The sequence below is a fragment of the Lampris incognitus genome, chromosome 12 (genome assembly GCF_029633865.1).
Source record: "Lampris incognitus isolate fLamInc1 chromosome 12, fLamInc1.hap2, whole genome shotgun sequence".
Lineage (NCBI taxonomy): Eukaryota > Metazoa > Chordata > Actinopteri > Lampriformes > Lampridae > Lampris > Lampris incognitus.
Window position 1 is genome coordinate 18,770,037 of NC_079222.1, and position 22,752 is coordinate 18,792,788.

Below are 22,752 nucleotides of genomic sequence, written 5' to 3' on the forward strand. Positions count from 1 at the left end.
CTTCAGCAGAAAACGAGTGAGTATAGTATGAAAAGAAAGTGAAAAGAAATGATGGATGCGGACAGAAGTAGTGAGGAAGTGATCCTGAGAAGGAACAAGGAAGAAACGTGGTATCTTTTTTTTTTATGCATGCTCAATAATCCAGGTAAGGAAATCACAGAAAGGTGAATCAGTTCATCTGGACACAACATTTAGTGGGGAAACGTTTCATGACTCATCTAAGGCACTTCGTCAGTCTCAACTGACTGCAGGTATGTATCCCCCAACCTTATAAACACAGTTGCATAACGACTGGAACCACAATTAGTTTCCTATGCAAATAGGCATGACAATTAACTAGAGTTTCAAAGGCCATGTGCACTATTCACAGAGGATTGGGGAATAGCTACAATCACAGCATTGTAAGATGCAACAGATGTACTCTTGATGGAACGATGAAACATTGATGAAATGGTGTGGGGCAGCATGGTGGTCCAGTGGTTATCACTGTTGCCTCAAAGCAAGAAGGTCGTGGGTTGGAACCCCAGGCTGTCCCAGGTCCTTTCTGTGTGGAATTTGTATGTTCTCCTGTGTCTGCGTAGGTTTCCTCCGGGTGCTCCGGTTTCATCAGACATGTATGTTAGGGTTGATACTCCTGTCTGTGCCCCTGACCGAGGCAATAGGAAGAAATACCTTGAGTTGGTCCCTGGGTGATGTACGGTGGCTGCCCACTGCTCCTAGCTACGCAGCTAGGATGGGTTAAATGCAGAGGATGAATTTTGTTGTATGCATGTACAATGACAAATAAAGTGTATTCTACTGTACAGGTACAGAGCCAGCTGTTGAACGAATGGGTGAGACAAACTAATTTTACCATCGACTCTTTGAAATTTAAAGAGCAGATCCAACAGACACTCACCCCATGTCCAACATGTTATTGAGTTCACGGAGAAGGCTCATCTAACACAACATGGAAAGTCCAAAACCAGGCAGCAAAAGAAGTTCAACCTACTTGCTGCACACCAGAGACATTGGCAGACAATGGATGGCACCCTCAATGGCACACAGAGACAAACGCCAGACACACGACCACGATGTGGACAAGTTGGAGAAGAATCTGTCCGACAGACAACTCACCCAAGCAGAGAAAAACACCATTGCTACGCCGAGGCAAATCCTTATAGTGGAACTAATCACAGCCACGGAATCAGCGAAATGTAAAAAACAAAATCACGGACCCAGAAGCGGAGCAACTGTGGACGCAAGTTTCAGCCTGCCCCAGCGATGTAAAGGCGCCGCCATCCAACATCAGTAGAGACGAGAGGAAAGTACTGATGACTCTCAGTAAGGACAATAACATCATCATCCTTCTGGCAGACAAATGTAGATGCACTGTTTTATTAAACCAGACAGACTATCATGAGAAAGTTATGGCGTTACTCAGCGACATGAATACTCATGAGCTGCTGAAACGAGATCCAGGCAGTTGTTACAACAAAAGGACGACAGATTGTCTGAAGCTGTTAGAACAGGGCAATGCTATTGATATAATTTTGTACCATAGATTATACCCAGGGGAAGCTACACCTAGTCTGTATGGTTTACCTAAGACACATAAACAGGATGTGCTATTATGGCCTATTGTTTGTATGATTAAATCAGTGACTAATAACATCTCTAAGTTTCTGGCATCTATTCTTAAGCTGTTGGTAGGCAGTAATGAACATCACATTCAAAACAATTTGGATTTTGTGGATAAGGTGAGGGACATTGATTGATTGATCTGAGAAGCGTATGAAAGGAGGGGGAAACCTGGCAGTGCTGTGGCTGGACCTTGCTGATGCCTCGTTGATGTTGAACAGGGTGCTGATATAGTTGTAAAGTCACAGGATGTTAAATATTACGTTAGGCCAACAGTAATGTTGATGGTAGCAAGTGCTGGTTGACAACACTGCTGCAATAGTGGCTTTGTTGAGTGACAACCGATTTTTATGCACATGGTTAGCCTGGCATGCGCTGAAATGATTAAATCTAGTCGAACAGTTAACATGGAGACCCATTCGGCCGTGTTAATGTGCAAAGCCTGTGTGCTATTCAGAGGCTCTGATTCATTCCCACGTGGTAATAATGGAAATGGTAATGTTAGGTGCAGGAAAATAACTTTGTAGTTTCTGGTGACCATTCCACTGCTGTCGACAATCCATTATCTGCATACCGGCTAAGGTCTGTCACTGGTCTGCTTAATGTCAATAGTCTCAAACGGCCCATGTCAAATCTTTTTGTAATACATGTGTGAATAAGTTAATCGTTGTAAGTCACATTTCGGTGGCCTTACGCATACGAAATAGGTAGCGATTGTACAGAAAACAGCTTGCAACAGGTGTCTGAAATTCAGATTTGACCAGAAATGTAAAGCGCTTTGAGTGGCTGTTACAGCTAGAAAAGTGCTAGATAAAATGCAAACTTGAATGACTTGATTGATTGACATCATTATGGAAGCGGATGAAACAATGGTCTCTTATGTTACATCTCTCTTCACGTGCGTTCCTGTTGATATAGCAGTGGAGGTGGTCTATATGAAATTACAGGACGAGCCCACCCTTAGCAAAAGAACCACCCTAAACACTGACCAAGTGTGTCTGCTCCCGAAGCTGTGTTTTCAGTCCACGTACTTCACACAGAGGGTGCAGTACTATAGGCAGAAGCATGGGTGTGCTATGGGTTCCCAAGTTTCACTTATAGTGGCCAACTTCTTTATGGAGGAAGTGGAAAAGAGGGCTCTGATGTACCATCCAGAGACACCACCTAGCCATTGGTTCAGATTTGTTGACGACACCTGGGTTAAAATTAAATCTCAGGACATAATTAACTCTGTGGACACCATATCAAGTTCACCAGGGAGGTTGTGAAAAATGACAGGTTAGCCTTCTTAGACTGTGAGATTGCAATTGGTGATGGGCAACATTTAATTGTTGGATGTTTACCGTAAACCTACACATACTGATCAGTACTTAAGGTTTGACTCTCATCATCCACTGAAGTACAAAATAGGAGTCATCAGGACGCTGTACCACCAAGCTGACAACATCCGCACCGTCACAGCGGCTGGGGAAGGGGAGAAATCCCACATTAAACAGGCCTTGGTTAAGTGTGGTTATCCTAAATAGGCGTTTTGTTAAAGCCAGGAAGATGCCCAAACAGTGCACCAGCCGACTGCGGAGAGGAGAAAGACAACAGTTGGCTAAGCGTAAACTAGTGGTGATTCTGTATGTGGCGGAAGTGTCAGAAAAGCTGAAAAGCGTATTTTCCAAACACCACAACTCGGTTGCTTTCAAACCCCAAACCACGCTGCGCCAGAAATTGGTCCACCACAAGCATCGGGTCCCCCAGCACAAACAGAGCAATATAGTATACGCTGTTAAGTGCCAGGAGGATTGCTGTGACTTGTACATCGGGGAAATTAAACAGACGCTGGCCAAGAGGATGGCACAAAAGAGAAGAGCTAACGCATCAGGCCAGGACTCTGCAGTCTACACCCATCTACAGGCCAACGGGCACTCTTTCAAGGACGAGGATGTGCACATCTTTGATAGGGAGGAACGCTGGTTTGACCGGGGATTCAAAGAGGCCATCTATGTGAAGAGGGAACAACCATCCCTGAACTGAGGAGGGGGCCTAAGAGTACATCTGTCGCCATCTTACAATGCTGTGATTGCAACTACTCCCCAATCCTCTGTGAATAGTACACATGGCCATTGAAACTCTAGTTAATGGTCACACCTATTTGCATATGAAACCAATCATGGTCTTGGTCATTATGTAACTGTGCTGTTTATAAGGTTGGGGGATACCTGCAGTCAGCTGAGATTGACAAAGTCAATTGGATGAGTGATGAAACATTTCTTCCACTAAACATTGTGTCCATATGAACTGATTCGCCTTACTGTGAATAAACAGGGTAGCATGCATGAATACAGAAGAACGGGATACAACAGATTGCTGGTTCTCACCTCCATGGGGGTGGACAAGGTGACAGTGGGGTAGCTAAGGCTACGAGGCCGTCGGACCTGGGGCTCATGAAGGTGGCTGTTGGAGGCTGAGGAGGAGGAGGCCGCCATTGCAGAGGCTCCTTCTGATGCAGCTGCAGAGGTGCTCGCTCCATCTTCTGTCAGCTGTTAGTGGGAGTAATACTCTTAAGATTAAATGAAGTTGGTGTCAGGCAAGTCCAGTTGTTGAATGAAAACAAAAATCCGCTTCCCACCAACAAGCCATTTAATTAAAGATGCTTGTTTGACAGCTTTGATTTCAGGTTTTGCTCTCAGGGATATATTCCTAAAATAGGCAGCAAAGAGTAAGATGGGTTTCAAAAAACAATAATTTTCTGATCTATTCAGCTTCCAAATGAAGAAGAGAAATGAGAGTTTACGGTTAGTCATAGTAACATTAGCTGGAAACTGACCTGTGTTCCACAGGTTCGAAATAGAAAAGTAAACAAAATGTTACACTGGCCAAACTTTTCATACTGAAGACAAAGCAATGGCAAGACGACATATTTCCTTCCATTAAGTAAATCACTCATCATTAAGATCCTCGCTTCTGGAGTGATAATCAAACGTAGTTGGGGGGCAGAGAATGAGCCAAGCAAATTAACGCAATGGATAACTAGGCAAAGTGTAATAGTGTGTTAAGACAAAAGGAGAAACCGAGGAATAATAATAATTTTAAAAAAAATTAAATCTATAACACTGTATCTTGAGAACCAGGCTCAGTCCACTGTAGCAGACTATGCCATATCAAGGCCATTTTGAGCTACTCAACTCACAAATACAAATGCAGATGAAGACAAGAGAAAAAACAGGGCAGACACGTGTTTAAGGGTAGTGGTAGTTGAAGTCCTTGCAGGAAAAGATATGAACCAGGCAGAGCAGCATTTTACCCAATGTAGGAAACAAAACGTTAGACTTGAGGTAAAGGACAACTCACAATAAATGTAGGGAAAATGAGAAGGAGTGAGAGACAAGTAATAAGGGGCGCCGGCCCTTGCAAAGTTTTTTCTCTTTCCATACTTCTTTCTCCTGGCTGCAGAAAGGGAACGCATAGGAGGAACAGAGGACTAAAGTCAGGACACAGGCCTAGACTGTGATCCTCACCAAGGCAAGTTTCAATCTCATTCACTGAGTCCGGCTTGTCCAAAAACCAGACAGCCTTCACACCCTGTATACCTGCACAATTGGCCTAGTCCAGGTAGTGGAGCGGTTGTTATGGTTGACGTAATAAGTGCGGCCCTTGGCATCCTTCCTCTCCTCCCATCCAGGGGGCAAACCGGGAGTGGTCATGACGTAAGCAGCTGCCGAGGGAGACTAGCCAAGTGTGGGGAGAGAGCAAAGCAAAGACAACTCGTTAGTGCAAAGTGGACAGGCTCAAACACATGTGGAGGGAATCTTCTAAATCTCTGTCAGTGGCACTACAAAGGAGACAGGACACGTATTTTTCTGTCGACACGGTTTAGAATTAAGTGGTGTATCCTCACGAGATAATAATTACAAACAGAGCCCTTTCACAAATAAAAAACAAAAAACAAAACTCAAATCCTTCAATGTCTGCCTTTTAAAATGCAGAACATATATATTTTCTTAACATTTGGCAACAAGAGCATAAAGACGTTTTTTTGTTACAGTTGTACAACACAATAAGAGCCAGAAGTGGGATAATTCGAGACAAAGCCCAATATTTAACTAGGAAAGGATAATGGGTGATAATGTATCAAGTGAAATGTCACACAAAAAACACGCTCAAAACTGCACAAGGACAAAACAACACCAAACGGAAGGAAAGTGCACAAGAACACATTTGCTGAGTCACTTATTAACAGTTTGTAAAATAGAAGGTACTGTTTTGGTCATCTGAGCTGGAAAAAATGTATGTTCAAATTTCCTCAATGACCAGTGATAATTTTGTGACTCCCCAAATATGACACCAAAGCCTACAAAATACTGTCATGGTGCCTGACTGTCTTGTAATAATATGGCCAATTTCTACCACATTCAACATCTTTAGTTGTAAGAAAAAAATACATGTACTGGTATTTAGTGATATGTAAGGTAATTCTGGGACAGTGGCCAACATATATGTCACTCTAGGTAAACATTATGAGCTAAGAATGCAAAACTATACCCTATAATAATATTTCAAATAAAATAACAGTATTTTAATATGCTGTGTGACTTCATGTTTTTATGTCAGATATTTTGTCTTTTTGTCTCATATTCCTAGCTGGTATCTGTAAAAATATGTTATTCTCAAACACTACCTGACTTTAGTGCAATATGTCATAACTACAAAAATATAAATGAGTGAATTCCCTCACATACAGTGCATCCGGAAAGTATTCACACCCCTTCACTTTCCCCATATTTTGTTATGTTACAGCCTTATTCCAAAATGGATTAAATTCCTTTTTTTTCTCTCATCAATCTACATACAATACCCCATAATGACAAAGCAAAAAAGGTTTTGTAGAAATTTTTGCAAATTTATTAAAAATAAAAAACTGAAATATTGCATGTACATAAGTATTCACACTCTTTACTCAGTACTTGGTTGAGGCACCCTTGGCAGCGATTACAGCCTCAAGTCTTCTTGGGTACGAAGCTACAAGCTTGGCACACCTAATATTTGGGGTATTTCTCCCATTCTTCTCTGCAGATCCTCTCGAGCTCTGTAAGATGAGGAGCGTGGCTGCACAGCTATTTTCAGGTCTTTCCAGAGATGTTCAATGGGGTTCAAGTCTGGGCTCTGGCTGGGCCACTCAAAGACATTCACAGATTTGTCCTGAAGCCACTCCTTTATTGTCTTGGCTGTGTGCTTAGGGTCGTTGTCGTGTTGAAAGGTAAACCTTCGCCCCAGTCTGAGGTCCTGAGTGCTCTGGAGCAGGTTTACATAAAGGATCTCTCTGTACTTTGCTCCATTCATCTTTCCCTCGATCCTGACTAGTCTCCCAGTTCCTGCCGCTGAAAAACATCCCCACAGCATGATGCTGCCAACACCATGCTTCACTGCAGGGATGGTATTAGCAAGGTGATGAGAGGTGCCTGGTTTCCTCCAGACGTGACGTTTGGCATTCAGGCCAAAGAGTTCAATCTTGGTTTCATCAGATCAGAGAATCCTGTTTCTCATGGTCTGAGAGTCCTTTAGGTGCTTTCTGGCAAACTCCAAGCAGGCTGTCATGTGCCTTTTACTGAGCAGAGGCTTCCGCCTGGCCACTCTACCATAAAGGCCTGATTGGTGGAGTGCTGCAGAGATGGTTGTCCTTCTGGAAGGTTCTCCCATCTCCACAGAGGAACGCTGGAGCTCTGTCAGAGTGACCATCGGGTTCTTGGTCACCTCCCTGACCAAGGCCCTTCTCCCCCAATTGCTCAGTTTGGCTGGGCCGCCAGCTCTAGGAAGAGTCCTGGTGGATCCAAACTTCTTCCATTTACAAACGATGGAGACCACTGTGCTCTTCGGGACCTTCAAAGCTGTAGAAATTTTTTTGTACCCTTCCCCAGATCTGTGCCTCGATAAAATCCTGTCTCGGAGGTCCAAAGACAATTCCTTTGACTTCATGGCTTGGTTTCTGCTCTGACATGCACTGTCAACAGTGGGACCTTATATAGACCGGTGTGTGCCTTTCCAAATCATGTCCGATCAATTGAATTAACTACAGGTGGACTCCAATCAAGATGTAGAAACATCTCAAGGATGATCAGTGGAAACAGGATGAACTTGAGCTCAATTTTGAGCAAAGGGTGTGAATACCTATGTACATGCAATATTCCAGTTTTTTATTTTTAATAAATTTGCAAGATTTTCTACAAAACCTTTTTCCCTTTGTCATTATGGGGTATTGTGTGTAGATTGATGAGAAAAAAAATGAATTTAATCCATTTTGGAATAAGGCTGTAACATAACAAAATGTGGGGAAAGTGAAGGGGTGTGAATACTTTCCGGATGCACTGTATCTTTTCATTCATTCATTCATTCATTCATTCATTCATTCATTCATTCATTCATTATCCAAACAGCTTATCCTGCTCTCAGGGTCGTCAGACACTGGAGCCTATCCCAGCAGTCATTGGGCGGCAGGCAGGGAGACACCCTGGACAGGCCACCAGGCCATCACAGCCCCCCCCCCCCCCCCACACACACACACACACACACACACCTAGGGCCATTTTATTATGGCCAATTCACCTGACCTACATGGAATAAAACCAGACATGGCAAGAGTAAGACCACATAAGTAAGAGTAAAAATAAAAACATATATTTTCACCCGTGAATAAGTTTTTAAAAAGTGATTAAGGGAAAAAGAAAAAAAAATGAAAGCAGTACAAAGAGAAAGAATACTGCAAATCTACCACTGAGTGTGGGCACAGAAAGTTGGAGGACTGATATACAGTATGTAGACTGAGACATTACCATGGCTTCTTCACTGCCTGTGACTGTTTGAGCTCTTGTTCTTCTGGTCTGGGAACTCTGCTGATGGTAGATAACAGGGGGAAGAGGGTTCTTTAGTTTACGATGGAGATACCAAGATGATCAGGGTGGAAGCAATGGGGCAATAGTGATCAGTAATTTGATTTCAGTGACTGAGGTGGGAGGGTAAAATTAACGAAAGGGAGAGTCACGTTTTAGGATGAAGGTAAGGCTTGACAGAAAAAGAGGAGTCTCCCAGAATCCTGGGTTCAAGAGGTGAAGGCGACGAAAGAAGGGGAAAATCAGAATGTGGTTGAAGGTCTTGTGTGGTGGCCTTCAACAAGCGAGGAGAAGATTCCCAAGGAAATGCACTGAGGTAGACAGGGGGCAAGAAGGAGCACAAAGGAGAACATGACATGAATGTATCACATTGATTGCTAGTTGACTGAATTACGGACCAAGATGTGGACAAAAAAGGTCAAGAGTAGTTCAATTAGAAGATGAAAGAAAGCCACTTTATTTTGTCATTGTACAGACTACAATGAACTTTGTTCTTTTATTGTGTAGGAGCAGTGGGCAGCTGCAGCACCCGGGGACCAACTCCAGTTCTTCTTTACACTGCCTTGCTCAGGGGTACAGGCAGGAGTGTTAACCCTAACATGCATGTCTTTTTGATGGTGGGAGGAAACCGGAGCACCCGGAGAAAACCCATGCAGACATGGGGAGAATATGCAAACTCCATACAGAAAGGACCTGGGACGGCCTGGGGTTCGAACCCAGGACCTTCTTGCTGTGAGGTAAGAGTGCTAACCACTGGGCCACTGTGCCGCCCCTACAAATATTAGCTACAAATATTATCTTATAACAGTCTGTTTTCATTTATTCCTTGGAGACAGTAAATCAACTTTGTTATTTAAAGCAACGACTAAGAATGAAAAGCGCCAAGATAGTATCAGAAGCATAAGTGTAGTTGAAAAACGGTTCCCTGAAAATATAAATCATAAATCCCTCGACAATGTGGCATCTTCAGTCTCATCCCAAATAAAAAGAAATAAATATTTAAACACGGTTACAATGCTGTACCATCAACTAAAAGAAATCAATTTAGTTTTATATTTCACACATTCTTCTACCTTTTCTGAAAATTCAAGAGCAAGCAGTATAAGTCTTAATGAATGCATACACATTTCAACAAGGGGAGAGACGTCAACAATCAAAAAATGTGTGAAAATGTTCTTCAAGAGAGAATTACACAACTAGGAGTTTTAAAGAAGCACTGAATAGATAAAAAATGAATTCCAAATGTGCTTATAAAAGCAAAGTACAGCTAACCATGCTATATCAAAAACTGGATTCTACTCTGAAAGACAGGTTCCTTATCATAAATAATACAAACAAGTTTGTATGCCTAATATCGGTGAAGAGCTCTAGAAATAATTCCTTTTATCAGAAGCACACACAACAAAAGATGTTCATTTGGCTGGACTGAACCTGAAGAGACAAACAACCAAGCATGAGCTGGTCCATATAGTTGGTACCTACAACACCATACATATCTAGTGTCACTTAGAGATGGTCTGTCTGTGGCCACCATCACTGGACTCTTAAGATTAACCGACAACATACCATTTTCAACAGAATTTAGTATTCAATGGCAGTGACTATGATCAGCCCTAACTCTCAAACAGTAACTCTGCAACACTACTAAGTTATTATTTTACATGTTTTTCTTACAGTTTCTAACAATATCACATATTTTGAAAAGTCTTCAATCTATTCTAAAATGAGTAACACAACTACCTCTGAGACGTTTCAAAGCTTGGTTTTCGGAGGGTAAAAAGATGGCAGCGTAGAGGATGGATGCAGTGAAACCAGCTCATATTCTAATTCCTAAATTTTAACCCCTTTCTGTGCAACGCAAGTACCGAAACAGCTATATCATATAACAGCCACCATAAGCTTGTGCAGTTCAACATTATTCACAGAACCTATTTTACACCAGAAAGACTTCATAGGACAAATGACTCAATTTCAGATCTTTGCCCAAGATGCAAAACAGAGACAGGTAACCTTATTCATATGTTCTGGGAATGAAATAAACTAAATCTTTACTGGGGCTCAATATTGGACATTCTTAAAGAGATCACTGGATTTGAGATCCCCTGCTCATCTAAATTAGCCTTACTAGGAACACATCTGACATCCCACTTGAAAAAAGTGGTTCATCAAGCTGGCCATGATTGCTGGTAATAAATGTATTGCTTTGTTATGAAGAGTACAGACCCCCCTCCTATTTCTATGTGGCATAAAGACATTTCATCATACATGGTTTCAGAAGAAAACCACATCTCTTTGATAATTGCTGGGCCGGTTTCAGGAATTACATGGGAAATATTCCACAGTCTGTCACTGGTTGATGATGTTTTGAATGTTCCGAGAATATTGTATTTATTTCACAAATTGTACCCCTTTCTTAATCCTTATTAATTTTACAATTATTATTCTATTAATTGTTTTTCTTACTTTACTATTACTATTTAATTCATTCATCTATGTGTGTGTGTGTGTGTGTGTGTGTATATATATATATAATTTATTTATTTATTTATTTATTTTCATTTTTTGTTTCTTTTCCTTCCTGACTCCATTACATTTGTTATGGCCCTTGTCTGGTGGAAGGGGTTGGGGTGGGTACTGGTCTTGATGTTGAAACCTTATCATGTGGAACCTTTTTTTTTTCTCATATTCTTGATAATTCAACTTTATATTTTCCACTGTAAACTACTGGGTATATGAGAAAACCAATAAAAATAAACTGTTAAAAAAAAGCTTGATTTTTCCAAGGCCGTCATGTCAGAATTCTAACAAGTCTTGGTGTGCACATTGGCGCTTGACTAATACTATTTGGCATTACTCCCTCCACTTCATTTCTATTTCCTTTCCCCTCTGACTCTCTCTGCAGTGCTGAGGAAATCCATTTCAGAAGGGTCAAATTAAAAGCCCATCATCATCAATTACATTTATTGTCAGGCCCATTATCGATGTGTTTACTCCTGTCACCCTCGTCTGAGAACAAAAGTGCCTTCACACCCCAATAAAACCACTGCAATGCCACACACTTAGGCTAATTACTCAGTATTCCCAGAACCCCCCCCCCACCACCACCACCACCACCACTCTCAGGAAATCCCAAATGTAGTACAGAAAAATGTATATAGATTTTCCCTTTGAAGGCTCCTAAAAAATGCCAAATGTTCTGCAAAATACAACAGTCATTTGAGGTAAAGGCTGACATCAGCAACTGTACCCTTACACTGAAGCCTTGGCTTTACACTACCAAGTTAGCTACTATAACTAAACTCAGTGGGGCACAATTGATTCAGATCCTGTGTCCCATAACAGTTCAGCTGATGCTCTTATCAATGCTATGACTCAGGGTTTTCTGAGGTGCTTGTTCTGAGGTGGTGCCCCAATTCCTTAAAACCTTGCCAATGACTTCCACTGCAAAGGTCATTCTTGGTGCACCTGATTTGTCTCATGTTTCTTCCCCTGTGCCCTGCTGGCAAAGAGCCCAGGGGTTTCTCTCCTGATACTACAGAAATGGCTAAGAGTGAATCTAAGTGATGAGAGATCAGTGATGGTAGCAAAGGAGAAAAAAGGTGGAGGAATATATGTGGTAGTCCACAGCTACTGAGGCATGAAGAAAGAAAGAAAAAGCAAAACTGAAGCATTGAAAAGAGCAGGAGAGAGTTGAAAATGCAGCATACTAACAAGAATTGAAGATCGTATAAGCGAAGCACAGTGCGAGGATTTTAAAGCGCAATATACCGACAACACATATGAGGACAACAGATAGAGAAGATAAATGAGGCAACATTGCAAAATGTCTGCATTAGAAAGAAAGTCTGCAAAACTGGGCAAAAAGAGAAACTAGGATGGACTGGAAAAGGGAGAGAGGCCAGGGAGGGGAAGTCCATACCGTCAGAGGAGAAGTCAGGGCCTGCTCGCTAACTCCATCAGTCATACTGGAGGAACGAAATCTGTTTGACAGTTGGCTCTTTTAGACATGAGAGGAACAGAAGCAAATTGAAAGTAAAAATCCTGTCACTATCATTATACACACAAATCCTTCCAAAGAACGGCTTGGTAACAAATGAAGCGGTTGTATATAAGTTCTCCCATAGGAGTTAAGAGAAATATAACATGAGTCTCACTAGAGCTGAACTGGGTCCTGGCAGCTCTCCATTAGCATCAGGGGGGAGAAAAAGCCTCAGGTTCAAATCCCCAAAGAACTCCTGTGGGGCTGGTTCTTGTGGTGTCATGGCAGAGGAGGGTCCAGGCAGCGACTGGGATAAGGAGTCATTAGGGTCCTCTTCTGTTATTTGTTGCCATGACTACAAAAGGAAAGGGGACACCCAAAGATGCAATCACAAAATTTAACAGTCACCTTGCAAAGTTACACAATTTTGAATCAGTGCTTTTCTCTCTCACATTGTCCAATTCCCTGGCCTCCAGGTGCTCATTCTCTAGGTCTTCACTGATGTGCCGCCTGGAGCGGAACACGCGGTGAGCTTCCTGATTGATCTGCCGTTGTTGGTTGTCACTCTCTGTTTCCGATACCACATCCCTGAAACAAACAAATCAAAAGTCATTAGAGAACCTGATATCCTGATGAGAACCTGCTTTTCTCTATTCAAATACTCCCTGGTTATTTCCTGAGATACACTTTCACATCAATGTAATCCAAATTATAATTATATGTTTGTAGTTTGTGCCAACATTATTGTTTGTACTAGCTGAGGCACAGACGATCTAAGCATATATAAGCTGAGAGCTGCCGTACATGTTGGAAGGCCGTTTCCACTGTGTACTGCGATTGTTGTGATTGACATAGTAGGTGCGACCTAGGTTGTCTACTTTCTCCTCCCAGCCCGGGGGCAGTGGGGGAAGCAGCTGCTGGGGTCGCTGGGAGCCAGGGTCTGTAGAGTCATCCCAACTCTAGAGGTGGGATAGGTGAGCAGACAAGAGTGAAAGGAGAGAATAGGAAGAGAAAGGGACAAAAAAGTACAATAGGAAAGCAGATTTACAACAATTCATTTTGTAGTTCACTGCATTATGTGGAAAAGCAAATTCCAGAGTCTGAGAGGCTTTTTTTTCACACGGCGAACAGGAAATGTGAGTTGGGGAGAGGAGTGACATCTCAGTTTTCCAAGTTAGCTTCCAAAACATCAACTTAACTTTGCAGTTTTTCTCTGCATGAAAACCTACGGCACTTATCATATACCCTCCTGTGTTCTCTCACTGATGTATACAAAAAACAGAAAAATCTACAACTCTAAACACAAATATATGCAGACATAGTCAGACTGGAAAAGCTTTTATTTTTCCAAGTAAGGGGAAGTTCTGCAAATGGGTTTTCCAGACCCTGACCAGGAAGAGACTTTCTCTAAATGTTGGCAGCAAGACATTGCAAATTCCCCTCACTCTTGGTAAGGACTGATCCAACATTACTGAATTTGTGAAAAATTTAAAGGTACAATTGTTACTTTCACCTAAAAGGTCAAAATTATAGCTGTTTCAGGTGATGAAGGAAGGAATAATACAGCCATATTTTTTTAAACGCTATGAGGAATAGTAGGAGTGCTACTTTTGCCTTTGGTTTTGCCATCTGGGGTATTATGAACATGATTGTCAAGCAGACCTATGAGTTAATGTTAGATCAGCATTAAACCTCTAAACGCTCAAAGTATAGAGGCTTTTTACTCACTTCGGCCTCTTCTCTCATCTCTTCAGTCTCCTCCTCCTGCCCTCCTTGTTTTGGCAAGTATGCCATCTTCAGACGCAGGTAGCCTTTCACCCTGGACTTGTGACTAGATTCAAAAGCATCAATGACACAGTCACACACAAAAGAATTAATAAAAAAAATAATTAACAAAAAACAGTACTGACATGCAACTAAGTCCTAGTGATTAAGAGTCAATTATAGGGGAATTTCCCAACAGCTATTAAGCACTAGGATCATCTTGCACCTACCGCTTCTAATGACCTGTGCATGATCTTACTTCTTGTTGGTAAACAATTCAAGTCAGCATGGTCTCATAAAACATGATTACAATCAAGGTAGACTCAATGGCTTTCCAATGACTACCTACCCCCTTTATCCACTCATTAATCTTCTGTGAGTACAAGTTCAAATTGCACATAAATTAACTACACATGCTACATTACTGGCAGTCATTTCTGCTGCTGTGTACTCATCAGTCAATGCATCATAATCCTGCAGTAACTGACCTTCTTGGTCGCAAAAGGAAGTCTTTAAACGTATAGGGACGTTCCATGGTTGGGTCCTCTGTCTGCAAATTAACATTTGACTTTTGTTACCCACAATCAAGTGAACACACAGTAACAAAACATGATAGGTGGTATGAAATTATAAGAGCATGGTCAATAGAGTGCAGCTGTTCTGCGGTCTTTCTGCACACCCTCATGGGGCTCATTACAGAATGCTGAGATTAGAAGACATGATCTTGGGCGATATACTACAATCAAAATGAGATAGAGACTCTCCGACATAGCCCAACCAGTCAACAATATTTGCTCACAGATCACTTCATTGGTGAGCAGAGAATCCATGTAATCATTTCAAAATAACAAGAATCAACTGTGAATCTTATTCAATGTCTAATTTGACTGATACAGATCTTGGGCGCAGAAAAGTTCAAGTAAGATGAAATCATCTGTGCTGAAACTTCTGAAACAGTCCATGAAATCCCAGAATATCCTGTCCTATGAGAAAATATAATAGATTGAAATGAATAAATGAATAATAAATACATTGAAATGAATCTACTGATATCCCTGTTTTCAAATTAGGCTGCTGAAAACATAGTCCAGATTAATTTCAGAGGCCAGGATACAGCTGATAAAACAAGGATTTTTCTGAGGCTTCTGTTCCATCCAGCTTCCATGGGGCAAATGTATCTGCAAGTCTCCCACAAATGACTCAGTTTAGCTGACCTGACTCATGAAAAGTTAAAGAAAAAAATTACAAGTACAAGCAACCATGGGAGAAAAGGCCACAAGTAAATGAATGATCAATGACTATGGGTAAGACTAGCCTAAAAATTGTCACTATAGACAATGTCAATGGATCAAGTGAAGAGAGACAAAGTGAATGGGTTTCATTTTAGCTTATTCATGTTTTTCTAATTTTTCTTTAATGCTAAATAATAATCTGTGCAATAAGCTTCTGGCTGTTGCATCAAGACACACCTTTTCCTGTCTACTTAGCTGACCTCAGTTTGCAAAATGACTCAGCTGTAGCTTTTATCTACAGCTAATTCCCTGAGCATGGGAGAGCCAAGTAAGATGTTAATAATTAACCCCAACACCCTCTACCGATAGGCTCTTAAGTTTCAACACTTCAAAAGTACATGACTCACATCAGTCCGACTTGACTTAGATTTCAGCAGCATGGGTTATGAAATAATAGGAGATACTGTAGGGAGTATACTACTGGAAACAACTTTTCAAGTTCACAATGAACTGAGGGCCTATTTGATTGGGTAGCGACCAGGTACATTTTCATTGAAACATACAAACACTTCTCAAATATTTGTATTCGTTCTGTGTGTTAAGGTTTTCAGGAGCTAGTATTTGACAACAGTCTATAATTTGCCAGTGTCAATTTGATCAAATTAGCCTTTGCCATTAGCCTTAATGCCGGGATCAGACTACACGATATTTTTGTCTTTCACGATGGTCACCATGTCAGATTAAGCAACCATAGTGCCATGAATTCTTGCAGTATCTTGGCTGGGAGACTGGCAACACTACAAGGATGACCCCAACCAATCACCGTATGCTGACTTTCATTATCTTGTGCGAGTTCATTGGTCGTCGGGGAGGAGGGTCAAGAAATTTTCAATAATGGCTAGAGAACAGCTATGTGTGATGCTGGCGGTCTTGTGCTGCAAAAAGAATGGAAAAACGGTTGTGGATGCTGTTTCAGCTAGTGCTACTGCGGAATGATAACCTAGCATAGTTTAACCAACTACTCATCAGGTTGCTGAAGTGCCGCCGCTATTTCTTGCTAACATTTATCTTTTTTGACTCTGTCATGGTACTCTCTTGAGGAAATGTCAAAAAGGCCTGCAGGGGTGTTGTTGCCACTGCTTAACAAACCTTTCCTCGGTTTCATTGTTCCAGCTGACAGGAGCAATAGCAGCATCACTCTTTCTCAGTGCCATGTTTACATATGTGCACCAGAGAACACACACCCTATTAGTCAACATCGTAGGGGGTGTCAGACTAGGCAGTTAAATATAAAAAAGTCTGACATGCTAGATTTTTTGTCTGGGTGTTGTGGGGCATCCCAGACACCACATTGCTGCTGTCACACTACACGGGGTAAAGACCCCCGTTCGTCGTTCCTGACATTCATAATTAGGCCTGACACTGGAAATTTTTTGGCAGTGACAAAATCGTGTCAAAATTAGGCTGAATTCTTGTAGCCTGATCCTGGCATAAGGGTTGCCTGCCCTCAAGCCAGCCACCCCTGTTTACATCCCACACAACTTTCTTTCCATTTCTAACGTTGTGCTGCTCAGCTGCTTGATTACAACATCAGGTTGCTCATACGGTTAGAGCTTTCTCACACTCAAGACACACACACACATATACACATGCGCACACACACACACACACACACACACACACACACACACACACACACACACACACACACACACACAAACATAGCTTGACCTTCAAGAGGTTAAGCAGGCAGATGAAACCTCAAGATAAGAAACAGCTGAGCAGTCAAAAACACATTTACAGTCAGGCTCACCTCCAACAAAGACGACATACTCACCGGTAAGTGACTGAGAGGCACATCAACTTGTCCCAGGAAATCATCTCTGGTCTAGAAAAGAAACGCAAGATGGTCATCTTTAATGTCTGGATTTTAAAACGAACCATGTCTCCCGCACATCTGACAATACCAAAAGCAGGAGTTATATGTCCAGTAGGGCTTGAAAAGGGAAAGAGAGGGGGAAACCACAAAGTTGAAGGGATTTACCAAAACCACCAGTAGACCCAACCACATTTGCATGAGTGTGTGTGTGAGAGAGTGAGAGAGAGAGATGCACCATATAAGCAGAGAGCTGATTTTCATTTAATGGAGAACCCCATTCTGAGCCCCATCTCTTGCCTTGTTGAACACCTGTGTTGATCCAAAACACGGAGCGTTTTGAGACAGTAAAGGCCATCTGTATGTATGGGTAATCTTGAGTAGTTTTATAATGCAACTCTTTATGTCTGCAGCTGTACTACTCAAAAGGTGGATTGACAGGTGACAGCGCCATTACCCTCTCTTCTGTCCAATCAGTGCAGATTTCCACAAATGTCCAAGCAGTGGGCTCTTGTCTAGGGATCGATTATGGACAGGCCTTTGGTATCACTTGATAGGAGATGAACCCATGGACCCAGCAAGGACAAAATAACATCAACCACCACCATATTAAAGCCAGTGAGCCAGATAGAAGGAGATGAGGGGACAGGTGGCAACAGGGACGAGCTAGGAAGAGTTTGTGTGGCAGATTAAAGGAGTGCTTTGATCGCTCATCTTGCTCTTGTTAATACAAATTATGAGGAAAGGGTAAGATTGGCAGGTGATTGAGCCACACAGCAACAGCCACTGCTGGAGGCATGAATTACCTGTCCGAGGTGAAAAAGCCCATTCTTGGAGACAGCCTGTGTGTGGGACATAATTGATTTAAACAACAGGCATTACGTATCAAAGGTGTCAGTTTATAAACACTGGTTAAATGCGGAAGGGTAGAACAACATCTTGTCTGAGATCGCCATCTGCTAGTTCTCTTGACACTGGCTCTAACTTAAAATGCAATCATACCAAACTGCAATAAATTCTGAGAAGCACAGAGTATCAACAAGTGAAAACCATTATTTTTAACCCCCATTAAATTACTATAGTGCAGGCATGAGTCTATATTCTTGGTGGTTTCTTGCAACTGCGCAGGCCTGGGGCCTCATGTATAAATGTTGTGCATACAGAATTTCCCAAGCACGAATGGGATTTATTTATGATAGTATACATCGGGGATGAATAACGTATTCTGATTCTGATTCTAATGACATGAGAATCAAAGAAAGTTCAATCAGTTCATCTTGATACCATGTTTATTGACAGATACATTTCATCACTCATCTAAGTGACCTCTTCAGTCTAAACTGACTGCAGGTATCTCCACCCTTATAAACAATATACCATTGTTTATCTCCACCCTGATAAACAATACAGTTGTTTATCGCCACCCTTATAAACAATACAGTTGTTTATAAGGGTGGGATAACTGCAGTCAGTTTAGACTGAAGAGGTCACTTAGATGAGTGATGAAATGTATCTGTCAATAAACATTTTATCCAGATGAACTGATTCAACTTGCTTTGATTTTCTTACTTGGATTATTGGGCATGCGTAAAGACATGATGTGAGAATGTGCTACTGCCATGCAAACTTTACATTTGCTTACAACGTTTTGTGGAGATCTTGGGAAATCACAACTCCACTGGCAAAGTTGTGAAATTGCCTTTTCACTCAATGCAAAATACAATTTTTTTAAAACAAGAACATACCGTCATAGCCTATAGGCAGTTTTTGGTGTTCCCTCTGAAAAGTACAATGGTTTTTGCCTTCCCATCTAATGTAATGCTTTGACGAGTTCTAAACTGTGTCTAATTTCAATGGATATGCTGACAAGGTTTTGTCAACCTTGTACACAACTATCACACAGTGTCCATTTTATGTTAACATATTTTTCATCAATATGCTAAACATACCAATCCGCTGTCAGGTGACAGTGGTTTATCCATGGGGAATAAGCTCCTCACCCATGTTACATAATGGGAGTGCAATACCGAGATCATACGCAATACAAATGTTTATTTCAACAAGTTCTTTCAATGTACAGCTGATACGCATGAGTAATCAGCCTAGTTTCCCTGCAGTCTGTTGATGCCAGGGGCACACATCACCTCTCACCCTCTCCACCTAGTCCTACAGCCTTGTCTCCTTTAACAGTGTCAGTCTGCAAATTAACAAGCAGATTTATATGTATAGCCTGCTCTTAACAAATTCTTTAGAGGCGTTTTGAAAATTGAGCCAATGCTTGCAAATGTTTAAAAATTAGAAAAATCATCAATGATTCCCTATCAGCATCTTCATCCACTACCATGTCCCATTATAAAGGGAGTGTGTTCCAGCTTACTCTCCCAGGCCAGTGGCAGTTACACTTTGCTGATGCACAGCGATGCATTTTTTGGCTTTGGATAAATACAGCCAGCTCTGAGGCCTGAAATCATCATCAGTTAAAGCAATTGTTGGACATAAAACACAACCGATCCAGTGATCTCATTTGCTTGAAGTCAAGGACTGGAGATAATGGTAGCTAGTGTTTGTATTAGGCATAAGCTGCAGGAGGCCCAAGTATATGAGGGTGGTTTTTTTTTTTTTTGCTTTTTTCTCCCAGAACACTCTGACCTTAACCATAACAAGCATTTTAAATTTAATTTTTGTAGATGGAGGAAGATATGTGCAGGGTCATTGCAGGGTCACAGCTGATCCTGCAGCTGCTCCCCAGGGACAGGTTATGCTAAAAGATGGAGGGGAATAAGTGATGAGGGATAAAGGCATGTATAGTTAGATATGAAGTAGAGAAAATAATGTGTTAGAGGAGAAATGGTTAGCTTATAGGGAAAATTCACTGATTTTCAACCTTATCTCTGCCTATCTGTGACACGGATATCACATGGAAAACACTTGCGGTTGTTCCCGATCGTTTCTGCATCTCTGGAGTGGCAGTGAAACCGCGATTTTTTTCTGGCCACCAAGTGAAGTCACATTACTTCGCTAAAAACTACAGCCTAGCAGGGTTTCTAATACTCTAATCTACTGTAAACACACTTAATAAAAACCATCACCATTTTCTTGACTAAGCCATGATTCCAATGGTGAAAATGACGTCACAAAGTATTGCAGCCCAGAGTATTTTATGGACGATGACAGAGAGGCTTACAAGCAATGCATTCTGGTACATGTAGGCTGTGGGAAAGACTATGAGCAGAAGAATGCCGATTTTCTGTCATATAGTACACAGTGATTACTTTTTTTTTGGGGGGGGGGGTTCCCCCATTTTTCTCTCCAATTGTACCTGGCCAAATATCCACTCTTCTGAGCTGTCCCGGTCACTGCTCCACTCCCTCTGCCAATCAGGGGAGGGTTGCAGACTATCACATGCCTCCTCCTGGAGGAGGCATGTGGGAGGTGTTAGTGCAGCGACCAGGACACATACCCACATCTGGCTTCCCACCCACAGACACAGCCAATTGTGTCTGTAGGGATGCCTGACTAAGCTGGAGGTAACACAGGGATTCGAACTGTGGTGGTAGGCAACGGAATAGACCACCACGCCACCCGGACGTCCCCTACAGTGATGACTTTGCTTCAGTCAACTACATTACTCATGAGTACTGATTGCACATACACAAAACCATCAGTGAGATTTCCCTTTAAAGGAGGTTAATGGATAGGAGCTAACATTGCTTGACTGTGCTGCCATGGCCAGGTAGTTTACCATCAAATCTTACTTTCTTCAGACACATAGGTCCTTATTAAAAAAAAAAAACAACAAAAATACAACACAGGGCAACAACACAAAAATATAGCTAAAACAAGAGTTCACAGGTCGACAATGATTAAAACCCCCACGGACATTTATTCCAACACAACCACATTAAGAAAAAGCGCCACAGAGGACTGAGCATTTCAAAGAAGCACATAAGCCACAATGGAAGACATCCCAGCAGGTATGAGTGTGAGTCTGTCTCACCTACTGGACAGTCTGAGCTGGCACAAGCAAATCATAATGCCCTGCAACTGAAGAAAATCAGAGCAGGCATAAATAGCCTTTCACAACAATACCACTTTCAATCCCTCAAAAAATCCAAAGACTAAAATGAGACCGGAGAGCCCCTCATCCTATCTCAGGTAAATTTAGCTAGCACAGTGGCCTGCAAGTGCTCTTTATGAATGACAACTGGGGTGTCTAAGCAAGGCTGTCGAGAGGGCATGGCACGGCAGCATAACTGTCTGCAGCCAATCTAGCTGGCACAGACACATAAACACACACACACACACACACACACACACACACACACACACACACACACACGTAGTGTCACATGTAGAGCTTTTTGCGGGGGCACACTAGCTACAGGGCACCGGTGGGGGAAGACCTGTCATTATGGTCTATATGAGGATTTCCCTCTTGCATGAGAAACGGGCTGCCTTTGGGTAACACTACACCATGTGTCTTAACTGGAAAAAGGCGGAAGTGTTTAAAACTCACCCCTTTAAGGTCTAAATGCTGCCAAAAATGCTGCCAATGATATAATTGTATCTTAATATCGACAGGTATCCAATTACTTACTAAATCTAATAGGTATTTTTTAGGCCAACTATAGCAACAATAAACACAAAGCAACATCTCCACCGTTTTAGATGTGTTTAATATAGTCCAACATTTGAGTTCAATGTCAGCATTATAAGACGTGATTGTAAGTGTGGAAATCCTGGTGGCAGTCTTACTAGTGGAAGACAGAAGTATCACAGAGTTACTGAAAATACCATTCCTCTATTAAAGACTCAGCCAAATCCACTGCAATGATTCAGTCTCTGCAGAGCATAGCTTTTTGAAGGCTCTCAGAGTACAACCCTGGACTATGTTGCTCACCAAAGTTATCCACTTGCTGCAACAAACAGAAAATATAGTTTACAATTTGTTCTAAATTATAAAAAAAGTGAGAACTGAAGTAGACTCCCTATTTCAGGTTGCTTGGTAGCTAACTACAGTTTTGAGAAATAGAAAAGGAAAAGCAAATAGGCAGGCAGAACATAAATATTTCTTCTTAAAATTAGTATTGAAGCATCCTTTCTTCTAATACCCCATGAGGAAGTACAGATAACTGGAGATACACACTCAAAGCACCTAGCTTTTCATCCATTCTAACAATAAAATCAAATATCAGTTAACTGTGTTTGAAAAACTATTGATAAGGGCGTCCGGGTAGCGTAGCGGTCTATTTCATTGCCTTCCAACATGGGGATCGCCGGTTCAAATCCCCGTGTTGCCTCTGGCTTGGTCAGGCGTCTCCACAGACAAAATTGGCCGTGTCTGCGGGTAGGAAACCGGATGTGGGCATGTTTCCTGTTCGAGGGGGGAGGAGTAACTGGGGGGAA

The 22,752-nt window shown here is 41.8% G+C and overlaps 1 protein-coding gene across 1 annotated transcript in view; it reads right to left on the reverse strand.

Annotated features, from left to right (window-relative positions):
• The window catches only part of nedd4l (NEDD4 like E3 ubiquitin protein ligase), a 74,201-nt gene that overhangs the window by 17,292 nt on the left and 34,157 nt on the right, over nucleotides 1-22,752 (reverse strand). Inside the window, exons 6-16 of the mRNA XM_056291196.1 lie at nucleotides 18,153-18,188; nucleotides 17,308-17,358; nucleotides 14,727-14,788; nucleotides 14,203-14,305; nucleotides 13,279-13,433; nucleotides 12,927-13,062; nucleotides 12,650-12,829; nucleotides 12,415-12,492; nucleotides 8,439-8,498; nucleotides 5,202-5,339; nucleotides 3,990-4,151 (exon numbers count right to left, since the gene is read on the reverse strand). Of these exons, the coding sequence (XP_056147171.1) occupies nucleotides 3,990-4,151; nucleotides 5,202-5,339; nucleotides 8,439-8,498; nucleotides 12,415-12,492; nucleotides 12,650-12,829; nucleotides 12,927-13,062; nucleotides 13,279-13,433; nucleotides 14,203-14,305; nucleotides 14,727-14,788; nucleotides 17,308-17,358; nucleotides 18,153-18,188 (1,161 nt within the window). The remainder of the gene's footprint in view (nucleotides 1-3,989; nucleotides 4,152-5,201; nucleotides 5,340-8,438; nucleotides 8,499-12,414; nucleotides 12,493-12,649; nucleotides 12,830-12,926; nucleotides 13,063-13,278; nucleotides 13,434-14,202; nucleotides 14,306-14,726; nucleotides 14,789-17,307; nucleotides 17,359-18,152; nucleotides 18,189-22,752) is intronic.